At 32.7% G+C, this 19,385-nt stretch overlaps 1 protein-coding gene across 1 annotated transcript; it reads left to right on the top strand.

The window, feature by feature from the left end:
* Positions 1-181: 181 nt before the first annotated feature.
* On the top strand, positions 182-15,760 carry LOC134711312 (neuroligin-3-like). Its single transcript, XM_063571849.1, has 11 exons — positions 182-882; positions 4,682-4,837; positions 5,088-5,232; positions 5,594-5,779; positions 6,460-6,659; positions 7,424-7,565; positions 9,837-9,932; positions 10,986-11,044; positions 12,909-13,047; positions 13,915-14,050; positions 15,344-15,760. Exons 1-11 carry the CDS (start codon positions 685-687, stop codon positions 15,594-15,596), a joined length of 1,710 nt encoding a protein of 569 aa, XP_063427919.1. The 5' UTR covers positions 182-684; the 3' UTR covers positions 15,597-15,760.
* Positions 15,761-19,385: the final 3,625 nt, after the last annotated feature.

Genomic DNA, 19,385 nt, shown 5'->3' with positions numbered 1-19,385 from the left:
AATGTCAAATATACACATAAAGAACAATTAAAAATAAGATGAAAAATGAAAAACTGAAGACTAAGCAACGCGCATTTTGAATTTGTTAGAAACAAAATCCACCGAAATAAAGTTTATTACATTTCTTTAGGAAAACAGACATGATTTCTTTAGTACATTTTATCTCGATTATCTAGGTCAATATACAAAAATCAAAATAAATATAGAATAAGATATGCATAAATAGTCACTGAACCAGCAGCATTGGACATATAACATAGCCAGATCAACTTGTTGATATCTTACGCCACATGTTCAAAATTCTTTCGAAATTTTTAATCAACATACCATTTCATCAGTAATTTTTTTCTTAATTATCTCAAACAGGCACGATAGTCTGCATTCAATATTATCATATAACTTTTTTATTAGAGCTGGCATTCATCATCGATTTATTGTTGTTTAAGAATTTGACCTCCTGACTACGAAATTAAGCAGACAGAACGTAATTAAGAAGGAACATTATCAATTAATAATAGCGTCAGATTAATAATTTTCATGAACAATAAAGACATAACATGACAGCTGAGAAATGTTGCTAATATATTGCATTATCCATATTATGTAGTTAAAGTTGATGATCTGTAAATACTTTTTCAGTTGCCTGTTGGAGCTTTATAATAGTCGGGCTTCTTTTCTGATGAAATGATAATACTTGATACTTTGATTGTGACAGTGTTGTGCTGTATAAGTGTCACATCAACAAATGAATGGAATCCAATTAGGAATACACTGTATGGTAAAATTCGTGGAAAAGTAACGTCTAGGCTTTCTGGAAAATATGTCGAGGAATATCTTGGAATACCGTACGCTTCCCCTCCAATTGGATCACTACGATTTGAGGTAAGCTGATTTACTAGATTAAATGTAGCATAGAAATGTTGGGATACCATGGATACCTTGAAATGCAAATAACAGCATTAATTTTATCAAAATATTGTTTAAATAAGCAAATTTTAGTACCGGATTAAATGCAAATAAATTTTGAAACTGTTCATTTGAAATTTGCGATTGTATGTTATGATAATACGTTTTACGGAATATTTTCACCAATCCAAAATTTTTGAAGTTTTGCGTTGTAAGGGGAGATAACAATAATATTAAATTTTTTAAAGAAAAGTACAGCAAAGTTTTGTATAAGGTTAAAAAAAATCGCTATGCGCTTCCGATTTTATATATATCCCCTCACGGAGTATCAAAAATGACATACCTTGATTAGCTTAATAACTATTTTGATATGATCGTCACTGATGAGTCTTATGTAGACGAAACACGCGTCTGGCGTACTTAATTGTAATCCTGATATTTTTTATAACTATTTACACCACTGGGTCGATGTCACTGCTGGTGGACGTTTCGTCCCCCAGGGTATCACCAACCCAGTAGTCAGCACTTCGGTGTTGACATGAATATCAATTATGTGGTCATTTTTATATATTTCTTGATACAAAACTTGAATTTTTCGTATTTTCTTGTCCCTGGAATAGATTACCTTAGCCGTATTTGGCACAACTTTTTGGAATTTTGGATCCTCAATGCTTTTCAACTTTGTACTTGTTTGGCTTAATAACTATTTTGATATGAGCGTCACTGATGAGTCTTATGTAGACGAAACGCGCGTCGGGTGTACTAAATTATAATCCTATCTCTAAGAAAATCCTTAGTTTTTCGAAAAACTCAAAGTTTTGCACAACTTTTTGGGAATTTTGGATCCTAAATGCTTTTCAACTTTGTACTTGTTTGGCTTAATAACTAGTTTGATATGAGCATCACTGATGAGTCTTGTGTAGATGAAACGCGCGTCGGGTGTACTAAATTATAATCCTATCTATAAGAAAATCCTTTGTTTTTCGAAAAACTAAAAATTTTTACACAAGAAATTGATAAAAATGACCATTTAATTGATATTCATCTCAACACTGAAGTGCTGACTACTGAAACTTAAACCAGAACTTCACACTAACTTTTTCAGTGTTCAGTGGACCATGAAATTGGGGTCGAGCTTTAATTTGGCATTAATATTAAAAAGATCATATCATGGGAACATGTGTACTAAGTTTCAAGTTGATTTGATTTCAACTTCATCAAAAAAAACATTGACCAAAAAGTTTATCTTGAAGCGGGACGAATGGACGCAAGAACGAATAGACGGTAATATGAACGAAAGGAGACACAGACCAGAAAACATAATGCCCCTCTCCTATCATAGGTGGGGCATACAAATCATCGTGAAATAAAGACAGTACTATTTGTGGAAAGTAATCACAAAAATACCGAAACCGGAAGTTAATTCAAAACGGAATGACCCATATCAAATGACAAAAATCAAAAGTTTAAATACATTAAACGAATAATTAACAACTGTCTTATCCAGGTACAGACATTTATTTTATAGAAAATGATGAATTTGATCTCTCACTTTTTTGGCAGTCGCAATCAATTTAATTATATTGAGAATGATGTGTAAACAAAACAACATAATAAGTAAATATGTCAAAATAGGGGTACAACAGTCAACATTATGCTTTATTCACATTGCTTTATAAATAAATCACTAAACAAAACAAATATGTAATCAATTTTGAATATTGAAGTTCTATAGGACCTAAATAGTAAAGATTAAGAGACGAATTGACATAATGTCAAAACATAAGCTCTTAAGGACCTTAGTGCTTATCAAATAAATGTATGTATTATATTAATGCAGCAATTTATACAAGAACTTAGCCTGTTAATATTAATGCATTGATACTATCATTCTCCTCTGATACAATTCAAGTCGAGTAATGAGCTCGTGAAGTGATGTGAATATTTGCCTTTCGAATATGATTTCACTTTTTCCCTTGTTTCAGAGGAATTGTTCGATTTTTTAACATCAAATTCAAATGTTCCGGGTATTCAAAGTTTGAAAACCACTCATTACAACTCAGAGTTTATATTTTTTTTTAAATGAAAACAAAAGAAGTCATAATGTTTACAGAGCTACATAATAATAAAGATATGGAATGATGTTAAAAAATAATACAAACTTCCTTTTCACTCAAACAACGATATTGAAACGTTTTCCACGTTATGCCTGTTTTAGACAACAATGACAAACTCTTACTTTACAACATTAAATGCTCTAGGCAGGCAGTTATTGCAAACATGAATTAATGAACTTATCATAGATACCAGGATAAAAACAAAATTACCCCAGACTTACGTTTTGTCTCCAAAAGACCCTTCGGTAACGCTCGAAAAGTATTTAGTATTTTTGTATTTTTTATTCAAAAATCATCAAGACAGAGTATATAAATGAAATATTTTTATCTCAGTTTTATTATGATTAACAAAATAACAATTCAATTCAATAATATATATACATAGTGTTAGAAGTGTAGTCTATCGTCTTTAAATACCGGTATAAATTAAATGGCTGAAGAATTTACTCGAGTCAAAAAGACGTCAAATGACGGTGTGTGGCTTTCGTATTACCAGTAAACGACTGAGACATTTATTCTTGGTCTAACAAGCCGTGACTCTTTTTAATGTGATGAGTCGTTTGTTTGTATGGTCTTTTTATAGACCTAAAGTATTCTTGTCTGATTTATTCTAATCACTTTGAAACTTGAGTCTGATATTTATTGAACACGCTAAGCGTAGAAAAGAATGTTGCAATATCACAAAGGAATCACTTATATTTTTAAAAACTTTGATTTTTTTTTTTTTTAAATAAGGATTTTCTTATCCCAGGAGTATATAAACCTTAGCCGTATTTGGCACAACTTTTTTGGAATTTTGGGTCCTGAATGCTCTTCAACTTTGTACTTGTTTAGCATTTTAACTGTTTTGATATGAGCGTCACTGGTGATGCTTATGAAGACGAAACGCGTCTCGCGTATTAAATTATAATCCTGGTACCTTTGATAACTAATTTAATTGAGAGTACTTAGTACTTCGAGAGCCAATTCACGACTGATACTAACTTAACAAAGTGTTATGTATTTATACTTAATTTTTTAACCCACTTCATTATGACATCACAATTATCGATTACGACAATTGATCTGATTTACGGCAGTAAAATATGTAAAATAAATGACTAACGTCAAGAGTTGTATTGGTGACTCACTGTCTAAATTCCGGAAAATCATCCAAAATTTCCTTTTCTCACTCATTATTTGGAGAAATCTCTCACATTTTTTAACCTAACTTTAATTACAAAAGTAATAATGCACTACTAATTGTTTGAGCCTACATATATATATATATATATATATATATATATATATATGTTTATCCCATTAATAACCATATTTATATAAAAATAAACCTTGCGAAGAAAACACAGCTGTAACATGTAAACACAATCATTCATTAATTGAGGACTTGAATACGTTGTATTATTTGTGTCGTAAAATTGATTACACAATTACAGTGTAAACTTGATATTCACATCGCAAACCTCTCACAATAAAGATTGTTAAGTTAACTCATTGTCAATTGAAAAACTTTTTCTATTTTTTTTTCTAGCTTTCACTCATAACATCTGTGTTTTAGTTTCTTAAATCGTCTTCGTGTGAATGATTAAAAGTTTGTTTTGCAATATCAATATATCGCTTGTTAAGTACTTCTCTTACTTATTGTTTTTTTGTTTCAGCGATCTGTACCACCTATAAATTGGTCTGACATTAAGGATACAAATTATTTACCCCCTGCATGTCCACAATACGGATCTGATTACATAGATCTTCACAGAGAAGGTTTTAATAAGTTTGACGAAGACTGTTTGTATATGAATATATATGTTCCAAAAGTAAGTATAGTTTACAAAATTAAACGAATTATCGATATATATTTTTCATTTTGAGTACCTTGACATGTATTTTTAGATCAGGTAAAGAGCTTTATTAATCATCGTTTACCATAATTGTATTACAAGATTTTTCTATTAAAATGGTTCTTGTTTCCACAACTAGCGGCTGTTAATTTCATATTCATTCAGCAAAATAATTTCGAATATCCATTTCATATGACTGACCGAAACATTCGTCTTGGTTTTACAGTTAAAGCAGGAATCATTACCGGTGTTGTTATATGTCCACGGAGGATCTAACATTGTAGGTATGGGCGCCATGTTTGATGGAGATGTTCTTGCAGCTCATGGGGAAATTATCGTAATTACATTTAATTACAGGCTTGGTATATATGGTAAGAGTTAGTTTGCTATCAGATATAAATAAACGACAGAATTTTATTATGTTAAAATTGCTTTCTTTTATTCTCTTAAATTTTTCTCTCGCTTTTCCCGAGCAAATGACTGTCTAATCTTAAGCAACTGCCGGTTGGCTAGTTCAAACATCTTTTCTTGTCAGGGAAATCGTTAGAAGAAACTGTATGCGTATCTGCATAATAAACTCAAAGATTAGTAGTTTGTCTTAGATAGTTGATGTGTATACCGCGAAGGATAAATCTGTACTGAACATTTGTAATCTGTTGATTGTGTTTTAAAATGTTGAGCAATTGAAAATACGGGAGCACTTTAAACAAATTTATGGTTATATTGTTTAAGGTTTCTATGCAGACAAAAGTAAAGGTATTGAAGGGATATACGGTTTGTTGGACCAGGTACAGGCGATGGAATGGGTTAATCAAAACATCAAGTATTTTAACGGCGATCCAGAACGAGTGACCATCCATGGTCATAGCCTAGGGGCCTCAGATGTTGGACTTCATATTGTTTCCAATCGGACTAAAGGTACATTTTGTTTAAGAAAATTAGTTGTAATGAATGTACATTGTTAAAAAGATATATTTTACAAGGAATATTATGTAAAATATTTAAAAGCGGGTATATTTTACTGTTTTTCAAAGAAACTCTTACTTTTTTACCCTTTAGATGCCTGTAAATCACCCATCTGCCATCCTATATCTAATACACTCTCCTAGTACCATTTTGAATTTCCCGTCCTCCATCTCGGTCGACCTATTTTGCAGAACATAAACCCATTTCAATTGATGAATTTTATAATTAACGAAATTGTATTATTGATGATCGTTTATTCAATTTAATCCGTTTTAGTTCTATTTTGTTCGAATAGGCAGACACAGTATTACAGTCATTTCTTATAATTTACTAAAGTAATTCTAAATTCCTTTTTAAACCGCAGTTAATCATTGGAAACGTTAATGACGTCACGATCACAAGACAAAATTATGTTTATGAGCTGAAAGACAGAACACTGTCAGCCAATCAGAAGACGTGTTACATCCAAAATTGAATTAAGAATATTTAAATATAAGTTACAAAATGAATTGAAAACTAGAGAAGGAGCACAATGGCAAGCCTACATTTAGTCTTTAGATAAAATATATAGATAAAACATTTTTGTTTAGTATCAAAACTGTCATGGAATATAAACTACCATTGCATTGTAGGATTATTTAAAAATGCAATCATACACAGCGGTTCACCAATTGCCCATTGGTTTTTATCTGACTGTGTGAGAACCAGTAGAAAAACGTCCTTCCCTGTAGATTGTAGACTAGGGACGACTCGAGTTAATAATAAATTCAGTCCAATACAGGATAAATGGATGAATATATCTGAAGAAATGTTTAATGTAGCTTTAACAAAGGTGAGTACTGACACATTTAAAAATTAAGAAAGTTTTCGTAGTTTTTATTTGAATTTTCAAAACAATCAATCACCTCTCGAACATTTGTCAAAGAATTTCCAGGCGCCTACGTTTCAGTAAGAAGACAGAAACATAGAGATGAAGCTGTTATTAAAGAGATCAATGTTTTTTATATCTTTCAATTTTTGTGTTAAACGTTTGCTGTCGAATTCGCGGACATCATCATTTACCTTTGCATCCATTGATATATGATACATTATTAAGATATGAGTATGACCACGTTAGTACGAAAAACAAAGTTACATGTATGTCAGCTACTATATTTTTATCATTTTGCTCTTTTTTAAGACTTGAAATAAATTTATTGAAAATCACCTGAATATAACCTCGGGAAGTATAGACACGATGCCCTGCGTAAAAATGGGGTTGAATGTCTAATTTTGGCATTTAAATTAGATATACCATAACATAGGGAACATGTGTACTAAGTGTCAAGTTTATTGGACCTCTACTTCACCAAAACCTACCTCCTCGACCAAAAACTTAAACCTGAAGCGGGACAGACGGACGAATGAACGAAAGGTCGAAAGAACGGACGCACAGACCAGAAAACATAATGCCCATAAATGGGCATAAAAACCTACTTTATTTGGTAAATAGGTGATAACCAGTGTAATTACGATCGTTGTAAAATAATGTAACAGATTGACAATTTAGCATACTCAATTCGTGTTTTGTTTTGATTGTTGTTTTTTTTTCTTCAGGACATAACATTTGGAACATATCCAATAACTATAGACGGATATTATACAACAGAGAGTCCAGAGAATATGTATCGATGTGAAAACAACATCCATGCAGAATCTGTGTTATTGGTGTTGTCGAGAGATGAATTATTTCCATCCCGTGAGTAAGTAATATGATTTCAGTATGGTATTGACAACATTTTGTTATCTCGATTATTTTGGGGGCTTTTTATGGTTTCATTTGTGGTTAAAATTGTTTATCTATATCAGCCAAGGGCCTGTCAATACTGAGGATGTGAGTTCGAATTCAGTTGTTGCATATGCGTTCGACTCCGATCGATGTCGGGTTTTTTTCAAGAGACCCCAATTTTCTCCACGAATAATTGACCCCGAAAGTATAGACAAATAAACTCATCATAGATACCAGGACTATATTTAGTATATACGCCAGACGCGTTTTGTTTACAAAAGACTCATCAGTGACGCTCGAATCCAATTCAAGAGTGTTAAAAATAAAGCTTTTAATCAACCAATCTATCAGTCTTCGTTTAAACGAGGAACGAAAATTACCAGAGGGATAGTCAAACTCATAGATTGGAAAAAAACTGACAACGCCATGGTTAATAATAAAAAGACAAACGGACGAATAATAGTACAGAAGACACAACGTAACAAACTAAAGACCTAGCAACACGAACCCCACCAAAAAATGGGGGTGATCTCAGGTGCTCCGGAAGGGTAGGCAGATCCTGATCCACACGTGACACCCGTCGTGTAGCGTTTGTTATTACAAATCCGGTAAATAGTATAATTAGGTACGTCTCATTCGTGAAAAAGGAATGGTATAGTAGTTACGACATTAGGAACATATCCGATATAATTCGTGAAACGGTTATTCCATAACGATCACCCAACTCGTGATGGCATCCGTAAAATTTGAGAACTTCACCATTTGGAACTCTTGATGTAATATCTTCCTTGTAAGCAGCATTCAACTATCCAGAAAATACAAGCCCGGGAATATCGTATCAAGTGGATTATATAAACTCCGTATGCAGGCGCTGCTGGAAGGTTGCTACATAGAAATGGAAAGATCACAATTGGGAAGCTGAAATCATCTCTTTCGTCATAAAGTTTTGTTTTCAACCGTACCTAATTGTCAATTTATAGATGTAAGTCAAGATATGAGGCAGACTTATCTATATCTGTAGTATCCTTCATCTCTAGTTTGATTGGATAAATTCGATCAACATAGTCACCAAATTTTGTATTAATTAGTGAGAGAACATCAGCTATATAGCGGAACGTAAAGTTAAAGGATATTGCTAACTTCTTATCTTTCTTCCTAATAAGTTCCTGTATGAAGTCAGCCTCATAATTATCAAGAAACAAGTCGGCAAGAAGAAGGGCACACTTGGTTCACATTGGAATTCTGACAGTCTGTTAAAAGACACGTCCTTCAAACGTAATAAATATTTTGTCAACCGAGAAATCAAGAATCTAGATAATGTCATTTTTAGGGAATTTTTTGTTTAAATCAGAGTGATTTTATACAAAATAAGATAAATCTTCCCCATGACAAGATATTTGTATATATCCTCAAAAGTTCTTTCAACTTACATTTCGCGGTTTAAAGTGGCTGGGCCGTCTTAATTAAAACCCATTGAATTTGTTAATGATTTGTCAATAGAATTTTTCAATTGTAAAATTATCTTTTCGGAAATAAATTAAATATGGATCACCGGACTTGTTTCACCCTACAGGTTGTGCAAAATCGTCAGATTTTGTATAGATTATGCATGGACAATCCAATTTTGTGTGATAAAAAGAAAACTATCTGCTAGAATTTTGAAATAACATGTGATAGCTCTTAAAAAATATTTAATATAAGAAAAAAAAGAATAGGGTCACCGAACTTGTTTTCTTGCTTCATATTAAAAAAGGCGTATTCAAAACTCTTTCTAATATAAAAAATACTTTATCTGAGTTATTTCCCATACTATCTGAGTTATCTTCCTTTATTTGGCATATGTGTGGAAAAATTGAATCAAACACACATATGGTGTCTTTCAGAAATTACAGCCGTTAATATGATAATTTTCTATGTTTACCTTAAAAGTCATTAATTGCATCTTACTTTCAAAATTTGCACATTTCATCGAAGATCTAGACCAACTATTCTATGCAACTTCACAATTCAAGAAGAAGGCAGACACTCGAGCTTCCTTAAAGTTTTGTGGATTGTATGAACTTTATAAAGGAACACTATTGATCAAGCTTGCATTTCTTTCAATTTGAAACAACTTCAAGTTGTTGTGCAACATGTCAAATAAAAAAACACATATTAAATATATGAATATGTCTTGACAAAATTAACATTATTTTGTTTTTTTTATCTGTGGTAGATATATTCATTTGTTTATAATTCCAGTGTCAACAGAAGGGAAAAATGACAATTATAGTATTACCATCGAAGTTTTGATTAATTACTATCAAACACTGTTTCCTGATGAAGACCAGTTTGCAAGTATATATTTTATAAAATGGCGTCGGAGCTAAATATGCTAATACTTTCATAAACTTAATATGTTAATACTTTTAAACGGTTATGGAATCTGATGTACAGTAGTTGTCGTTTGTTTATGTAATATATACGTGTTTCTCGTTTCTCGTTTTGTTTATATAGATTAGACCGTTGGTTTTCCCGTTTGAATGGTTTTACACTAGTAATTTTTGGACCCTTTATAGCTTGTTGTTCGGTGTGAGCCAAGGCTTCGTGTTGAAGGCCGTACTTTAACCTATAATAGTTTACTTTTTAAATTGTTACTTGGATGGAGAGTTGTCTCATTGGCACTCACACCACATCTTCCTTTATCCATGATAAACAAGACGGTAGAATAATGGTTTAAATGCATGTGCAGACGAGCTTATACTCATGTTACCCGAATATTATTACTGATTTGTACTCCACAACACACTCTGCACCAGATTTTTAATATGCTAGTTCACGAGATAACAGTCCGTATTAGAGATTAACCTACAAAGACGCGTTTGTTTTTACTCTTGCCTTTTGCTCCTTGTTATTAATGCCAAATGCTTAGAGAAGAAGCATCAACTTTACTCCTGAAGGGAATGTTGCTATGTTCCCTAGTTTCGATTAGTCTATGCACATACATAATGTGTTTGTAATTTATAATTTTAATTTTTTCCTATTATTCCTGATAGCTTAGTATCGTAGTGCGGAGCTGTTTCATTCGATATCCGCGACATTTTGAAATAATGACATGTATCGGTTCTAATTGTTTGGTACATTCTGTGACTGACATCCGATTTTCTAGAATGAGATATTGAATCGTGCACATGTTCCGAACAGAACGCAACAATAGATAGCCATGAGACAACTGTACACCGGAATAAAGGACTAAAGAACAATACGTCCTTCAACAAAAGCAATCAGTCATTTATAATGCAAACACCGAATTTCAAAGTAATTTATTTAAATTTCAATACTCCCCTTTAGTTCATGATTAATAACATTCCAAAAGGAAAAACTTATGTATAAGAATTCCATTAATTACAGATGAAGCAAATTTAGTTTTCAATGACTGGAAAGAAAGTAAAGTTTTACCATTCCCACAGGTAAGTGTTTATTTGCTTAGTAATATGACATTCTTATTTAACTTTTGAAGCTAATTCATTTCTACTTAATCATGGACTGCCTGTCATTGACGTTACAATAAAAATATCTACGTCCATTTTGTTTTAAACAACGCCGGAAATCAATATGGACATTTTTTTTTGTGTTGTTCACTATGATGGTCGGTTGAAAAAAAAACTTTACAACAAAAGAGATGATTTCAGCTTCCAAATTTCCAAAATTCCGAATTCATTTTTAAACCAAGAGTTCCAAATGGTGAAGTTGTAATCAACACTTTGTAAATTTTACGGACGCCATCACGAGTTGGTTGACCGTTATGGAATATCCGTTTCACAGATGATATTGGATGTGTCCTGATGTCGTAACTACAATCCCGTTCCATTTTCCCGAGTGTGACCTACCGAATTAGACTTTTTACCCCTATTTGTGACATTTGTACCTATTGTTTTTTGTTTGTTTTGTTTAAACATCGTTGTCAATATAATGGAATTTGATGCGACTGCCAAACAAGTGAGAGGTTTAGCTAGCTTTAAAACCATGTTCAATCCACCATTTTCTACATAAGAAAATGCCTATACCACTTCAGGAATATGACAGTTGTTATCCATTCGTTTGATGTGTTGGGACTTTTGATTTTGCCTTTTGATTTTGGACTTTCCTTTTTGAATTTTCCTCGGAGATCAGTATTTTAGTGTTTTTACTTTTCTAGGAAATTAATTAAAATTATTCTAAATATATGTTTAAATGTATCTGTTCATTTGTTTAATCTGAAACGGCTGATTTCTAATAACGTTTTGGCTTCATCTAATCAAAAATGGATACCTATTAAACGTGTACAATTTACGAAAGTTCTAAATGTTTCTATTAGAATAAACATATTATATCATGCCATGCTCTGTGTCAGTTTAAACATGGGTAGGCATTATCTTTTTGAACATTTGGCTTCTCGCTTTCGCTCGGTTGAAAGATATTACCAAATATAATGACTACCTATGATAAAATCAGCAAAAAGCATGGCACCACAGAACTGTTTCTTAATCATATGATGGACAGTTAATTAAAAGACTATAGCAGATGTTATATCAGTTAAACATTCGTGTTGATTGACGTTTGCAAATTAATTCATAGTTTTTAACGAAAGTAACAAAGTTAATACACACGATAATCATAACATTTACTTCAATTAATGTCTAACTATGCAACGTTGTAACAAAAATTCGAAACGTCTTACATAGTACCTTATTACGTCTAATAAATCTATGTTGTATTTGAATTTATGGCAAATGAAGAATAACATTAACGGAACTAATTTTACCGCACCAGACGCAATTTTCAACAACTAATGTATCTTCAGCGATGCTCGATACCAAAATATTTAAAAATCGCCTCTTATAAACTAAGTTAAAGAGCTGATAAAACCAGAAGTATTTGAAGTACAGCAAATTCCGGGTAAAATTTTAGAGCATTGCATACCTTTTTTTTTATTTATTTAGAATACAATTTAAACAAAATTTTCATTGGCATGCCAGTACTTGCAACACCATTTGCATCACCATTTATAAGGTATTATAAGATGTAACAATTTAAAAAGTTTGAGAAACCCAACGTTAATAATATTTTTTTTCGTAATCTTATCAGACACTGATTACCTTAGCTGTATTTTTCCAAACGTTTAGGCATACTGGTCCCTATGCTCTTCACTTTCGTACTTTATTTTGGCCTTTTTAACTTCTTTGGATTCGAGCGTCACTGATGAGTCTTTTGTTGATGAAACGCGCGTCTGGCGTATATACAAAATTTTGTCCTGGTATCTATAATGAGTTTATATATTATATTTTATTTCAGGCACCACGAATACAAGCAGATCTCATTTTCTATACACCTATGATTAAATTGGCAGACATAGTATCAAGATGGTTAAATAAAACATATTTACTCAGCTTCGAATATATTTCGGAGACACCATCTGGACCATTGTGGCAAGGTAATCACAGCTTTAATTAATACACGTCTCTACACATGCTCTTAATATTATAGCGTCTCTACCCATGCACTCCATACTGTAGCTTAAATTTATTCTCATCTCTACTCATTCACTCGATACCAAAGCCTTTATTAATACTCATCGCTACCCATGCACTCGATAGATACCATGACAGCTATATTTTATACTTATCTACTCGTGCACTCGACACTAAACCTAAATGTACTCGTCATCATAGCTTTAGTTTACACACATCTCTACCTACCACTCACAACTTAATTATTAGTATTTGTTATTTATTGAAATCACGAATCGGATTCTATACAAATACTTCTTCAAATTCAGAAGACATTATGCAGACAAACTACACATAACACTAAAAATTAAATAAAAAAAGTTAATAACCCGAGGATAAGCCCCCACGCTAAAGTATTCAAAAATAATTTGTTTATTAGTGACATACAAAACAAATTGAGAATTAAAATGGGGTATATGCCAAAAGAGACAACACCACATAGTAGTTCTTCTTGACATTATTACCGATTTTGTTTCTGATCCATACTTGATACTGCAAAATAGCTCCATACATGTCTTTGGCATAGAAATTGTTTGAAGTTCATGCTATATCGTAATTGAACGTGAAACATTAAATGAATTGAAATTAAAAGTCATTGAAGATTATGTCTTCTAAAGTAAAACATATCGAATATCAAAAACTCCTCAGTAGAACTTGAATCAAAGTTAGGACAAATTGATTCAAAGGTTATGCAAAAATGAAAACTTCCACAACAAAATAATAGAATATTGTTTAGTTGATAATCAGAAATTTAAACAATCAGGCAGGTAAAATTTTGGTTTCCATTCTAGGTGTACCACATGGCTGGGACTTGTTTTATATGTTTGGAATACCACTTGTTGGACATCATCTACATAATTATACAGCAAGAGATGTAGAAATGACAAAAATTACTATGTCATTATTAAGTGACTATGTGAAATATGGGTATGTACATTATCACTCAGTATTTACGTTTGGTTGTTATCTTTGTTTGGTTTATGGTTTATGGTTTTCCTTTATATACCAGAAAACATATCTTTTAAATATGAAATAATCGTTGTTGTAAGATCGTAATTCATGCAAAAATATATATCTATCTACCAGCTGGGGGACATTTTGTAATCTCGTTAATGCCCGGATGCACATATGGCAAGGATCAGATCTTTCTATTCCTGTCTGTTATGTGCTGTCTTTTTTATCATACCGTAGATGATTCTCTGTTCTTTCATATCGGTTTCAAACATTTGTTGCCAACAAGTTTAGGTGTGTTTTTGTTTTTGTTTTTCTGTCCGGTGTCTATCATACGTCGACATTATTCATGTCCTCAGCTGGACTATGTAAAACAGGACCACTTATATCTTCCTATTTTGATTCAGTAGTGTGGTTAATGATTTTTTATACTGTTGTTACATGGAGGTATTTAAAATCACCTACAGTCCATCGGAGTTCTGGTTATTACATTTTAATTGCTCTGTGTTATTTTTACTAGCATCTCACACAAGTTTTTAAAAGGCTTTTTCCAAGTCAATAAAGTTTATTGTTGTAAGTTGTCGTTGCCACTCGTTTCAGTGTTCAATAATGTCACTCTCGATTTTTTTTCTCAAAAATCTGTTGACAATTGATGTTTAATTCTTATTTGTCAGTAGTTGCCATTTTACTTGGAGCTGATAATACGGTTATTTCTATCCAAATAATGTTGAAAAATTTATGATGTTTCAATCTGACCAGCTGTGTGATATTTGTTATCATTGACAAGTTTTTAGTGTTTGGTGTAAATTTTCGTTGTAACAATTAGATTTACTTTAAATAACTCTGCTAATGTCTTTAATTTTCCTAGGGCTACGTTGTTGTTAAGTTCTTATTTGGTTTTTTTTTTACATGTTTTTGATGGTTTTTCTTTGTTTACTTTGTAAGATATTATTTTGCATAAGTTGATTAGCTACTATTTCTGGTTCTTACCTATTAAATACCTTTTTGAATGTGCCATTCATATACAAGTACTCTCTTTTAGATATTATTAGTGATCTTGTTTGTCACTCACTTGCATTTTAGCATTTCTTTTGTGATCTGATATACATTACATGTTCGTCGCTCTGCGGCAGCCTCTTCAATATACATCATAAAAGTTATTAAAAAATTCAACAAATCGGTTTGTTTGTCACATTTTCTAACCAATTTAAGATAGGTGAATAAATTTAACGATTGTCATTCACCTTTTTTACTTCTTCTCCTGAGCAGATATTTGTCCACCAATGACACTGAATTGACAGGAGTGTACGATTCAAAATTACGAAACTACTACAAGATAGACTACAATGGTACACAAGCTGTTGTTACTACTGGAGTCAACTTCAGGAAGCCATATTACGAATTCTGGAATAGATATCTGTATAAATATGAAGACACGATTTGCGATACAAGTTCTAAGCTGAGTGTGTGTTCATATAATCTATTGTTTTCTGTCACAATATATACTCTCTTTTTTACATGAGATAATGTGTAATTTTGCAAAGTGTATACAAATTTCCTTACAATTATCAGGGTTGTAATAGATGTTGTCTTATAGAATTTTAATTTGGTTGTAATGCAGATAAATAACTAAAAGGGGTTTTGGAAGTGAATATTAACAGTTCAAGACAAAAATTGAGAATTGAAATGGGGAATGTGTCAAAGAGACAACAACCCGACCATATAAAAAATAACAGCAGAAGGTAACCAACAGGTCTTCAATGTAGCGAGAAATTTCCGCACCCGGAGGCGTCCTTCAGCTGGCCCCTATACAAATATATACTAGTTCAATGATAATGAACGCCATACTTATTTCCATATTGTACACAAGAAACTAAAATTAAAAAAAAACAAGACTAGCAAAGGCCAGAGGCTCCTGACTTGGGACAGGCGCAAAAATGCGGCGGGGTTAAACATGTTTATGAGATCTCAACCCTCCCTCTATACCTCTAGCCAATGTAGAAAAGTAAATGAATTACAATACGAACATTTAAAACTCAATTCAAGAGAAGTACGAGTCTGACGTCAGAAGATGGAACCAAAGAAAATAAACAAATTGACAATAATACATTAATAACAACAGACTACTAGCAGGTAACTGACATGCCAGCTCCAGAATTCAGTTTAACTGATTGAAAGATTATGATTTTATCATATCAATATCAGGCACAATCCTTCCAAGTAGGGGTTTAATATCATACCATCATAACATATATGAGAAGAACATAACCCGTATCAAGATCCTGTTACCCAGCCACGGTCAAAATAACACATTAGAAAAGTTCATGATGGCTATGTTTATCTGTCTTTAAATAAGGTACATATATTATCTCACAGAGTAAAAATAACATTAAAAAATGAAACATTGGTTTAAACGACTTCCTGTATATTCATACATATTGCACTGTGAAACAAACTTGTATCAGCTAATACTTTAAAAAGAATAAAATCAATGAAATTCTTCTTCTTGTATTAAAATTTGTGCATGTTTTGATGTCAAACAAATATTACAGAACGCATTTTGCTCTTGAAATGAAAGACAAATCTTCTTAACAAGTTTCTCTTTTCTTCGACATAACATGGATTGATCTTTAAAAATGTCCTCTTTAACAGACATATGATCAAATCATGCACTTATAACAGTCTTTCGTAATCAAGTTAAAGAATTTGAAGAACGATCAACAAAGAAGTGTAATTATAAGATCATTTATAACTAGAAGTGTATTATTAGATACCGAATTAACACAAAAAACATATACACAACCGTGCATCGCCCGCACACAGATAGTTCTTGATAGACAAATAAGGCTCGACCAAGATTGTATCTACTAAACTGACACAAACAAAAGTACTTACAAAATTAATCCTAGTAATTATACGCAGGGAATACTTTAACTTACAACTCAAAGTAATTTCGGTAATCTTTTGAAGCTACGATTGTTCATATAACTTCTCTCTTTTTGGGATATGAGTATTTATATTACCTTAAATTGAAAACGGAAATGGGAAATATGTCAAACAGATAACAACCCAATCATAGGGCAGATTACAGCCAAAGGCAACCAATGGGTCTTCAATGCAGCAAGAAAATCCCGCACCCGGAGATGAGTCTCAGCTTGCCCCTAAATAAAAATGTGTACTAGTTCAGTAAAAATGAACGTCATACTCAACTTAAATTTAAAAACAAACATACAAGACTAACAAAGGCCCTCAAATGATTTAGTTTAAGCGTTCCAAATTGTATACCCAGAATGATGATCCGAACGCACGTGTTTAATTTAAAAAAAAAAATTGAAAAGAAATAGCCAACGATATGAGATGGCTAGGCGGTATTATTTCATATTAGCAGTGTTCTTGAAGTTTGCGCTTAATTGTTGTAAAAGAGGGACGAAAGATACCAAAGGGACAGTCAAACTCGTAAATCTAAAACTAACTGACAACGCCATGGCTAAAAATGAAAAAGACAAACAGAAAAACAATAGTACACATGACAAAACATAGAAAACTAAAGAATAAACAACACAAACCCCACCAAAAACTAGGGGTGATCTCAGGTGCTCCGGAAGGGTTAGCAGATCTTGCTCCACATGCGACACCCGTCGTGTTGCTTATGTGATTACAAATCCGGTAAATAGTCTAATTCGGTAGGTCAAATTCATGAAAGGGAAGGGGATTGTAGTTACGACGTCAGGAACATATCCCATATCATTTGTGAAACGGTTATTCCATAACGGTCAACCAACTCGTGATGGCGTCCGTAAAATTTACGAAGGGATGATTTCAACTTCACCATTTGGAACTCTTGGTATGCAGGTGCTGCTGGAATGTTGCTACTTAGAAATGGAAAGTTCACAATTGGAAAGCTGAAATCATCTCTTTTGTCGTAAAGTTTTGTCTTCAACCGACCCTCATTGTCAATTTCTAGATGTAAGTCAAGATATGAAGCAGACTTAACTGTATCTGTATTATCCTTTATTTCCAATTCGATGGGATAGATGCGATCCACATAGTCACCAAATTTTAAATTGTTTAGTGAAAGAACGTCATCTTTATAGCGGAAGTAGAGTTAAAGGATATTGCTAACTTCTTATCTTTCTTTCTAAGAAGTTCCTGCATGAAGTCAGCCTCATAATAATAAAGAAACAAGTCAGCAAGTAGAGGGGCACAGTTTGTTCCCATTGGGATGCCGACAGTCTGTTGAAAAACACGTCCTCCGAACGTAACAAATATGTTGTCGATCAAGAAATCAAGCATCTTGATAATATTGGTTTCAGAGAATTATTTGTTTGAATCAGAATGATTCTTTACAAAGTAGGATTTATCCCTCCCTAAGACAAGATACTTGTATCTACGTTGGCCAGTCTTTTTTATGAAGCAAAGTAATACCAACTCTTAATTTGTCTTTTAGTTTGGAATGTGGAATACTTGTGTAAAGAGTAGAAAAGTCAAATGTTTTAATACTGTTACAAGATGAAAGAGAGTTAGATTGTATGTACTCTAAAAGGTCTTTGGAATTTTTAAGTATCCACATCTGATTCACGCCACCTCTAGAATAGGCAGTTTCACAATCACTTTGAAACCCGTCTTTGATTGCTGATAAAATAGATGTTAACAATTTAGAAAGGGGTTTCGTGGAGCACTTGGAAGACCCAGCAATATACCGTTGTGTGTAAGGACACTTCTGTAGTTTAGGTATCCAATACAGTGATGGAAGATCCAGTTCTTCATCTTTGGTTGAAATACCAAAGGAACAAAGAACAGACCTATGATTATCCTGGATTTCCTCTTTGGTAAGTGTCGTGAGGGTATATGTTGGGTTTCCAAGTGAATTGTCTATACCTAAATCGTTTATCAAGCAATTAATGTAATGACTTTTACAGACAAAAACGATGTTATTTGGGGCTTTGTCTGCGGGGACAACAACATATTTATCATGGAGGTCAGATAGGTGTTTAGCAACATTTGGATCTTTGAAGATTGACGTAGCATGGGCATTGATGGACCCATTCAGTTTCTTAATTCTGATTTGTATTAACGACCGCACTGCCTTAATCCATTCGAATAGAGTGTCTACGTCTTCCTTCTCGCGCTTAGCCCATTGCCTGGCATAATCCTCGACTGAATCCATCAAAATTTTAAAATTGTATTTCCAATTGATGGATTTAGGCTCACGATATTTCGGACCTTTCGATAACACGTTTCGTAGAGAAGTGTTATTAACAATGTTAAGGTCACCGGTAATAACGTGTAAATTATAATATTACACTGAAGA

Source organism: Mytilus trossulus, chromosome 1 (genome assembly GCF_036588685.1).
Source record: "Mytilus trossulus isolate FHL-02 chromosome 1, PNRI_Mtr1.1.1.hap1, whole genome shotgun sequence".
Lineage (NCBI taxonomy): Eukaryota > Metazoa > Mollusca > Bivalvia > Mytilida > Mytilidae > Mytilus > Mytilus trossulus.
This window is presented reverse-complemented; position numbering and strand designations above follow the sequence as displayed.

What these genes read in the sequence shown, in the direction of transcription:
- LOC134711312 (XM_063571849.1), top strand. Translation starts at nt 685, where the DNA reads ATGATAATACTTGATACTTTGATTGTGACAGTGTTGTGCTGTATAAGT. An exon ending in TTAATGTAGCTTTAACAAAG is followed by an intron (nt 6,660 to 7,423) that starts GTGAGTACTGAC and finishes TTTTTTCTTCAG; the next exon opens with GACATAACATTTGGAACATA. An exon ending in AGATGAATTATTTCCATCCC is followed by an intron (nt 7,566 to 9,836) that starts GTGAGTAAGTAA and finishes TTATAATTCCAG; the next exon opens with TGTCAACAGAAGGGAAAAAT.